Genomic DNA, 10,175 nt, shown 5'->3' on the forward strand with positions numbered 1-10,175 from the left:
AGGGTTTTAAACCCTAAACTGAGCTTTCCATGCAATCAGCATTAGGGTTTTAAACCCTAAACTGAATTTTCTTTTAGTCAGCATTAGGGTTTTAAATCCTAAACTGAACTTTTTCCTTTCAGCCAGCATTAGGGTTTTAAAGAACTAAACTGAGCTTTCCATGCAATCAGCATTAGGGTTTTAAACCCTAAACTGAATTTTCTTTTAGTCAGCATTAGGGTTTTAAACCCTAAACTGAATTTTTTCCTTTCAGCCAGCATCAGGGTTTTAAACCCTATACTGAGCTTTTCCTTGCAATCAGCGTTTGGGTTTTAAACCCTAAGCTGAACTTCTCCCCAGCTAGTCGGTATTAGGGCTCCAACCCTGAACTGAGCATTTTTATCTTCCTTCATCAATTTTATGAACTTTCTGGCGAATAATTCACGAAATTTTCCTAGTGAAACTAGGGGCAGAAAATTTCATTCGTTTGTTTGTTTTCTCCCGCATGTCTAACCTCGAGCCACACGGACCGAAACGACCCACGAAGTGAGTCTCAACTCAGAATCAAAGAAGAAAAAGACAAAAAGAAGATGTCCCGAGATATCGGAGTAAATGGAAGACGAATCGACTCCAACATTTGATTAAGATTCAGAACTCTGCCAGTCACGCCTCACTCAGCATCCCAGAGGTTAAACAAGCACCTACAACTTGCAAGCATCAAGATTCAGATCGGAGTCTACAAGCAGAATCAGCTAAGACCCAAGATCAAGTCGCAAAAGAATCATAGATAGGAATCTTGTAACTAGCAGTTGACATGCATATAAGTGTTTAGTTCAGTTTCAATTTTTCTTTGGTTGTAATAAGGCGGTCAGTAAAGCAGGTGACAACAACAACAGCAGTAACAGCAAACGTTGCAATCCCATGGTAGTCCCAGCTACCGAAGCTTCCCGAACTACATTGACCTGATTCCTGTTTAGCCCAGGATATGTAGGAAATCTTTGAAGCAAAGATTCGGTCAAATCTTTCAAAAACATGCTTCACACGGAGTAGTCCATAGGCAAAAATCGCTCATATCTGCTCACTTTATCTTTGCACGAAAACTCTTCGTGTTTCCGAACAAAGAGGGGCAGCTGTGAGCACGTGATTTTTGTCTTACGCGACAGTCGCTCCAAAAAAGAAATGAAAAATAATAACAAATGGTCCTGCTGTACAATTTTCGGATTTTTACGTGGCATTTTGTTAATTATTTATGATTTTTTCCCATTTTATTAAAATAAAATACAAAATGTACGTGTCATGCGTAATTTGAACCGCAATCCGGTTGTTAAATAGAAAATCATAAATATGCGTCTTCGTCCGTGATTTTTGTTTTGTTTGATTTTACCTGTTTTAAATATTTTAATATGTGTGTGCAAATAATTGTATTAAGTGTTTATTTAATTTTAATTTGATTTACTTAGGTTTTGTTTTAAAATAAAAAAATAAAATAAAATAATAATAAAAGAGAGTGCAAAATTGGGTTGAAAATCAGTTGGGCTTATTTTTCATTTTTAATTCGAGGCCCAAAACTCAAACCCAAAACCCCTGTATAACCCGGTCCAGACCAGCTGATACCCAGAGCGTCCAAACGACGTTGTTTTAATCCAGTCTGATCTGGGCCGTTGATCTCAGATTGATCAACGGCCAAGATCACTTCCCCATAACCCACTGATGAACCCGACCCATTCCACCCGGACCGACCCAACCCCTCTAGTTTTGAAACGACACCGTTTCCTATTAGTTGAAGGATCCTGGCCCTTCATCGTGTCTCATCCGACGGCCAGGATCCGTTCATCCACTCCATATATAAGCTCCCACTCGTACCCTGCCCCCCTTATCCAATACCCTAGCTTTCATCATCTTTACAAGAACCCCAAACCCTAGAGCCGCCCCCATCTCCCTTTCACCAGAAACCCGGCGGCATGAACGCCGGTGACCTCCGCCTGAACACCATAGAACCCCCTCACAACCCTGAACATGGATCTGTTAACCACTTAGCTCGAATCCCTTTCCACCTTCTCGAATCTTCATTTGAAGATTCGAGTCGGAACCTGACTTACACCGTTTGACCCCAGTTTCACACCAGACACTCCCCAGACCCCCTCGTGACCAAACCATGCTTGGTTTGGTCCGAATCTGACCAGGGAAGCATGAATCCCAGATCTGATTGTTGGAACCTTAGGGTTCCTCGTCACTGGTCCGTATCCGTTTAAGCCAAAGAGATTAAGGTCTAATGGACCTTAATCGAAGTGTTTCTCATCTGAGAAACACTTCGATTAAAGTCTGTTCAGCCTTAAGAAAGGCCTGTTCGAATCCAACCTGAGGCTCTTTGATTTTTTCGGGATTTAAGGTGAGTTTTGTTTTGTTTTCTTTTCTTTATTCCATGTGCTGATTAAAGGTCTGTTCATGTTTTGTTTTAATTTGTGTCTTTGAATTTTTATCAACTGTTGTTTGTCCACCTTACCTGAACCTCTGTGTTTGATTGAATCTCTCTTCTATTTTTACTGATAATGTGTATATGTGTGTGCTGTGCAATTAATCGAACCTCAAATTTGACTGATCAACTGATTCCCCAGTACAATTCTGCTTGGTCAGTATGATTCGAGTCATGTGTTCGATACTATTAAATGCCTGATTTTTGACTACGATTGTACATGTTATGATTAGTATAGTCGAGTCGACATATATCGTCAATTAGTTTCGATTGTCCAAACAATAACAAATTGACCTGCTGCTGTCAAGCATTGCCTGAATCTAATTAGGAACTGAGTCTAGTTACTTATAGTTATTAATTGGATTTCAGAAATCTAAGGTGTGGTCTGTAATTGCAAATTGAATTGATAGCACGTGCACTTGTGCACAACATGTGCATAAAGGCCCCCTTTCTAAATTAAAACAGTTTGACAGCATATGCTGTCAGACTACATTCTGCTGCCCATACTCTACTTTAGTTTCAGAAATAATAAACATTACTCAAAAGTAAGACTGCCAGGGAATATGATGGGGGAGGTTTATACTTAATTAGCTAAGTGGAAACTAAAAAGGGGCAGCACATGGGAAGGTGTTCTAATGATCTAAACAGGCTGTTAAAGGGATGATTTGAGGCTTATAAAAGGAGGACTTCCATCAGTTTAAAAAAAAGAGGAGGATCAGATAGATCCGAGAAGAGAGAGCAAAATACATACACATACACACATAGACAAGCATACAGACCTTAAGATAGACATAGATACACACACACAGACAGAGAAAAAGAGAATACACACAGAAAACTTAGTTTGGAGATTGAGAGTTTGAAGTTCTGAAAAGCAGAAAACTGGAAAAGAACTCTGTTTGATAACACAGACAGACAAAACTAGAAATTGCATTCTTCTTGCTGTCTTGACTTCAATGGTCTTGACCTGTTTGTCCAATACTGATTTCTTCTAAATCCAACTGAGTCTGCTGTTGGTTTGTTGGTTTACTCTGGGATTTGGTCTAGCTGGGATCTTGATTCTATTCCAATTATTTTGCTTGTTGTTGCTGCTGCTATTCTGTTTCTTGCTGCTGCTGATTTCCCTATCTTCTTCCTCTTCTCCTTTGCATTTTCAGTATTTCCAGGTACACATCTCGAGTCTCACATTGGTGTAGCTGAATGTAACATTGAAAAGCATGAATAGAAAGATTTGAAGGAGTTATAATCACCCGCTATTTACTGACTGCCTTTTCATAAATGTTGTTAAGTTGTGTAAATTTTAGTTTATAGCTAATAGAGAATATATTAGTAAGTTTGTACTTAATTAAAGTTTATGTTAATTTGAAACTGTGGTATTTGATTCGTTTAGTAGCATACAGGATGTAAATACAATTCATGGAATGTGAAACTATTTAGTGCGATTGTTAAAATTAAGTGCACTCTTTCAGCATGCTTTGAATAAGTTGGGGCGAGTGGCTTTTAAATCTAACCAAATATGATATAGTTTTGAATCACCCAGTTCGATTCCCTTTAGGCAGTTTACAGGATTAGTTTCGAACATCATCAGTAACATCCTTTGATAAGGAATTCTTTAATCCTGTTTAAGCAAGTTAATTTAAATCCGACTTTAGGATGTGGTTCGGATTAAGTGTTGTATTTCGTCAATCTCATATGTAATTTCTTTGTCCAACCAAAGCATTTTCGTAAGGTATGACGTCTCTTCACTTAATAAGTAACTAATCAGAAATTGATAAGAGTCCGGTTTAGGCCAAAGCATATACTTCAATTAGCATACATTTTCTTTCTTCTATTTCTGGAAACAAACATAATAGAAATGTAGTCACTTTAGGATATCCTCTTCTAAAATAATGAGACGAGCCTCGCTAAATGAAAATGCAAATCGCGGGGCCCTCAATGATTAACCATAATAAATATCTAGAATTCAGGATAGGCCGTTTAGTGAATTTCATGGCCTTCTCCAAAAATAATAATGCGTTAAACTCTTTAGGCGCGGCTCGATTAAATTACATTCTTAAACTTGGGTGCGCATTGATGTGACCCGAATCCAAATCTCAACGGAGTCGAAATGTGTTTAACAATTACGGGTGCATTGATTGCGACGTAGTTCGAGATACATTTTCACGACGTTGCAATTCTATAAAAAAATAAATGATAATAATAAAAGAGGTTTAAACTTAATAAAAGCACGTAAGTCATAACATGTATTTAAATCAGATATTTAGCCATTATAACAATTTAAGCGACCGTGCTAGAACCACGGGACTCGAGGGTGCCTAACACCTTCCCTCGGGTCAACAGAATTCCTTACTTAGAATTTCTGGTTCGCAGACTTCATTTGGAAAAGTCGAAAATTTCCTCGATTTGGGATTCAAGATAAACCGGTGACTTGGGACACCAAAAACCAAACCTTTCCCAAGTGGCGACTCTGAATTAAATAAATAATCTCATTTCGAATATTGTCACTTAAATTGGAAAAACTCCCCTCGCGTATTTAACCCTTCGGGGCGGGCGCGCAAAAAGGAGGTGTGACAACTCCGTTTGATAAATCTAAACGATAATTGTAGTTTATTCTATTAAGTAGTAGACTAGTAGTAGTAGTACCTTTTTCTTTTGCGCGCGATAAATTAGGAACTAAATTCGATAAGGTGTATTTTTCCCCCACTTGTAATTCAATAAGCTTTGTGTTCATTATCCAAAAATTATTATTATTTTATTTCCTAAAAGTCATTCAACTATGTGTTCATTATTTAAAAGTTATTTTCTTTCTTTTGTTACATAAAAATAATTTACTATGCTCTAGTTATCACAATAGTTACTTTGACCAGATTTATAAAACTTTTACCTTAATACCTTCTATATTATACACTATATAATATATGTTTACTTATAAATTTTACTTATAAATAAAATTTTTGATATTATTTTATATAGATTCCTAGATTTAATTTTCTCGTAACGTTAATTTTCAAGATATATAGGTAGCAATATTAAATTTTTCTGTAATATTACTGTAAACAAATCTAAAGTCAACGTTCTAAATCATACCTAATGAAATATTTTTGATGAAAATTATAAATATTTTGTTATAACAAAAGATAGTTTTAGAACTTTATTATTATAGTGGGTAGACCTTATGTTTGTGTTTCTTAAGCAATTATAATGTAGTTCAGTTACATTAATATATTAAAAAAAATTATAATTTTATTGCAGTAATTAGTGTATTTGTCCGTGCTTCGCGCGGTCTTAAAAATATTATAAATATATATAAAATATAATTGAGAATATATATATATATATATATATATATATATATATATATATATATATATATATATATATATATATATATGCGCATATAATGCCATAACATCATTGTATCGGATGTTTCTCCTTACACAAAAAAAATGTAAAATTAAGTATAATACAGTTAAAAAAATAAAATTAAATTACAAACAAATAAATTTGCATATGATGAAATAACAACAACAACAATAACAATAATAATAATAATAATAATAATAATAATAATAATAATAATAATAATAATAATAATAATAAAGAAAGTTGCACCCACTTGGCCCGTTGGCCATTTCTATCTCGAAAACACAATGATTTCATAAAGAAAGATGACTTTTTAGATGTGATTATCTCTTTCAAAGAGTGAAGCTTGTAAAATCTATTCTTGTCCTTCGTAGTCACTTTGAAGATGGTTTTGCTTAATATTTTTAAAAAGAAAATAGAAAAATAAAAGGTCCAATTTTACGTAATGCCATGAATTCTTACATGTTTTTTATATTACAGTTCTTGCTTTTATCACTTTCTCTAGTGGAAATCAACTACCAAATTTTATTTTTAGTAATGTTATTTGTTGAGTGTTTTAAATTGACATATTCCTTGAAACTCTTATAGAAGTATTCGGCAAATATGTATCTATATGTTTTTTGTTTTTTTAATATACACATAAAATAAATTAACATAAGAAAGAACATGCTATTCATTCATGAAACTTACACCAATCTTAAAGTAAATTACGTAAATATACCATTTCTCAAAGTAAGATAGAAAGTAGAAGAAATAAATAAATCTTTAAAAAAAACGTACAGGTTCTTCAAATGTTCAAAAGTTTTAAATTACCTTATCCTCCCACTCACATGTTGCTTCATATTTATCAGTTTTCATGCTGAGCATATTTTCCGGCGAATCTAAAATCATAACATAAGAAACACCCAATTAAGGGTGTATTTCAATATTAATTTTTTTTTTTACACAATGAGCTGTTAATTTTGAAACCTCGTTAGGAGTTAGCAAACTTCTAACAAAGTCATAACTCATAAGTGGCTAATTTGAGCCTAACAGCTTGTTTGGATGGTTGTTACACATCGTTTCATAATGTATCGTATCGTACTGTATTGTATTGTACTGTTCGTTTGATAAATATAATGTTTGGATAGATTGTGTCGTTTGTCATCGTTTCATGATATCACGCACTAACAATATGAAGAATAAACTTGCAATATTATAAAGAAAAATTATGATACAAGGTAAAATTACTATATAAAAAAGTAGGGTAAATGATAAAATAAAATAATTTAATAATAATAAAGGGTGAGATTGAGAGAAAAAGACAAGGTAACGACGCGACCACACCAAATCGGTCGTTACATAAAGTGGCACATTTCGTCGTTATGTAACGATGGATTTAACGATACTATACAATAAATTTAAGTAACAATCAAAACAAATATTGTATTTAAAGTAACAATACGATACGATACAATGGGTAACAACCATCCAAACAAGCTGTAAAAGAAAATACAATCTTGCGACAATCAAAAATTTATAAAAAACCAAACTAAGAGAAGATAAGAGACAGTAAATATAGAAGAAGAAAAAATACAACAGACATCCTGTTTGGGACTTTAATCATAAGAAAATATAAGAAAACAGAAATATAGAATCAATGCATAATTTCCGGAGCTCTTATTGATACTCTCTTTCGCAAACCGAACATCATTCAAGAGCCTTCTTCCTTGAGTGAAACTAAAACATGAATCCAATACTGTGGTAAATATTACGCCATTACTATTTCAAATATGGATTGAAAAGGATAACCTTGGGTAGGTAGGGGTCTCGTGAAACAAAAGTTATGAATTTATATAGGCAAATATGGAGGAATACTATCTTAATAATATCCATAACCCCATGCTTTTCATAACTCTCAAATATTTAAAATGAGATAAACCATCATAAAAGAGTAACGTAATATTGATACATATTTAAACATTTAATTAAATTGGCACGTAAAGAGGAATGAGAAGTAGGGGTGTACATGGACTGTGTTGGTTCGGTTTTGATAAAAACCGAACCAAACCAACTATATCGGTTTGGATTGGTTCGATTTTGTCAGGTTTTTCGGATTTTTTTGTTACATGAATATTATTCCAATCTTACTTTGTTAAAATTATAGATAAAGCTTTGATAAGTGAATATATGTTTAGTAAATATGGAAAAAATTGACAAACATATGATCTATTAAAATATTCTAATGGGAGAATTTTTTTAGTAACACATGATAGTTATTTTCTTAGTCGTCTAACAATAATTTTTCGTTAATTTACGCTTTCAAGGTTAATACATGAGAGGATCCCAAATATTTCTATATTTTCTAAAGAAAATTCACTATAAAGTCTTAAAAATATAAATAAAATTTATATATTTATATGTCGGTTTGGTTCGGGTTTTTTTACTCAATACCAAACCAAGTCAAACCAAACCTAGTCGGGTTTTTTAATCGATTTGGTTTGATTTTTCGATTTGGTGCGATTTTCCAGTTCGATTTGAACACCCCTAATAAGAAGTTTCAAAAATTGACTTTTGGAATTCTTAAAATGAATCAAAAGGAAAAATAAGGGAACAAAAGGCAAAAAAAGGAAAAAAAAGATAAATAGATTTATTCCTTCCTTTATATATATATATATATATATATATAGATGGGTAAAGTATTGAAAGAAATCCCAACAACAAGGCTTTAACTATTTATTTGCAACAACAATCATTCTTCGATTTATTCCTTTTCCACCTCTTGATGAAGAAGAAAGGACACATCTCATCATAGTCAAAACACGCAAATACTCGACATAGAAAATCATGAAACTCAATAACTAGATAGTACAGCTGAATCTCGAATGTTGGTACACCCGAATTTCGAAATCATGTCGCTGACGACAATGTTTGTCATACGACGATGAGTTTCATCTGTCAAATGAATGCCATCCCAGTGCACGTATTTAGCTGGGTCAGAGCAAACCCCAACACCAGCTGATCCACACACAGTCCTAAAATTAAAGTTGTATTGTCCTCCAGTTCCACAGCAGGCAGAGAGCAATGTGCTCTGATTCAATCCAAAGGAAGAAGGACTGGCAAGAAGAGTCAAAAGCGCCTCGTAGTAGCCCCCATAGACGATTCCAACATTTGGGAACTCGCGTCGTAGATTTACTAGAGCTCTGTTCAGGTATCTATTGTGGTATGAAGCAAAATCATTATAATTTCTCAGGCATCCCAATTGGTCATAAGCACTAGCATTAGAGTCAGGAAAAGTTGTCAAGTATAGAGGCAGACATCCGAAGGGATAAACTCCTGGAACCAAAACGCGCGTTGCTCCCAGCTGAATCACATCTTTGATGCCTCTAATAATACCAGCAACAACGTAAGGAACATATGTTCGGATCTCGGGTATTTTCTTGTTTTGGAAAAAACAATTGTAATAGTCATTGCCACCAAATTCCCCCATTACTATCAGGGAGTTACTGAGTTTTTGTGTACAATTTGAGCCACAAGTGGACTGCAGATGTGATTTGAACCAGTTTAATTGAGCAGGTAGTGGCGTGTTCCAGGCGGGCAACCTAATATTGCGAGCAGTCCAGAAAGGGGTACTCAGCGCCGTGCCACCAGCAACAGCGAAGTTGACGCCTTGGTCAAAAGAAGCGCCTGTGTCCAAGTAAGCATTAAGGAAGGAGAGGTTGAAAGCAGAGGAAATATAGTCGATAATGATACGACCGTCTGAGAAACGACCAGTAGGTCTCTTAAAAAATGTCTCGCCATAAGGAGGTTTGTCGGCACGAAATATGATTGAGGCGCCGGGTGTACGGATGACGTTTCCGGCATCGGCCAGAGAATCTCCTAGTTGGTAAAGAGATCTGATGTTGCATTTTATTTGGGCAGCGGAAGGAGAAGAGAAAAAAGCCAAGGTTATCAGTGAACAAAACAAAGATACTTTGGGTATTAGAGAAAGAGAAGCCATCGAGGAAGGATTTTTCTTGAAAACTAGAAGTAGTAGTGCTGTATAGAGAGACCAAGGGAAGTGATCGGAAAGTAGAACTTTTTACTTTTGAAGGCGTGGCTGGAGAGTGGAGACAGCCCCATGTGCATGTAAACATATAAAGAAAATATATGCCTAGCTAATTGTCTTATTGAGTACATGTGCATTAGTATTTCGTGATCCAAAGAGCCAATTGCCAAGTCGAATCGCTCCACTATGCTTTAATCTATAATGAATTTGACCAATTTTGAGTTTTGTATTTCGTACTAGTGAAATAGCCTTCGCTTAACGCGATTCTAAAAAGACATCTTTAAAAATATGGAAAATGCATTTTGAAAGTTTTATTAAAATAGAAGAAACATA

General features: G+C 34.6%; 1 protein-coding gene across 1 annotated transcript; it reads right to left on the reverse strand.

Moving 5' to 3' along the window:
• Nucleotides 1-8,496: 8,496 nt before the first annotated feature.
• Nucleotides 8,497-9,949, reverse strand: LOC104225155 (GDSL esterase/lipase At5g03980-like). Its single transcript, XM_070151073.1, has one exon. The coding sequence runs from the start codon at nucleotides 9,792-9,794 to the stop codon at nucleotides 8,649-8,651; it is 1,146 nt and encodes a 381-aa protein (XP_070007174.1). The 5' UTR covers nucleotides 9,795-9,949; the 3' UTR covers nucleotides 8,497-8,648.
• Between the last annotated feature and the right edge of the window lie 226 nt (nucleotides 9,950-10,175).

The sequence above is a fragment of the Nicotiana sylvestris genome, chromosome 7, assembly GCF_000393655.2.
Source record: "Nicotiana sylvestris chromosome 7, ASM39365v2, whole genome shotgun sequence".
Lineage (NCBI taxonomy): Eukaryota > Viridiplantae > Streptophyta > Magnoliopsida > Solanales > Solanaceae > Nicotiana > Nicotiana sylvestris.

What these genes read in the sequence shown, in the direction of transcription:
- LOC104225155 (XM_070151073.1), bottom strand. Translation starts at nt 9,794, where the DNA reads ATGGCTTCTCTTTCTCTAATACCCAAAGTATCTTTGTTTTGTTCACTG.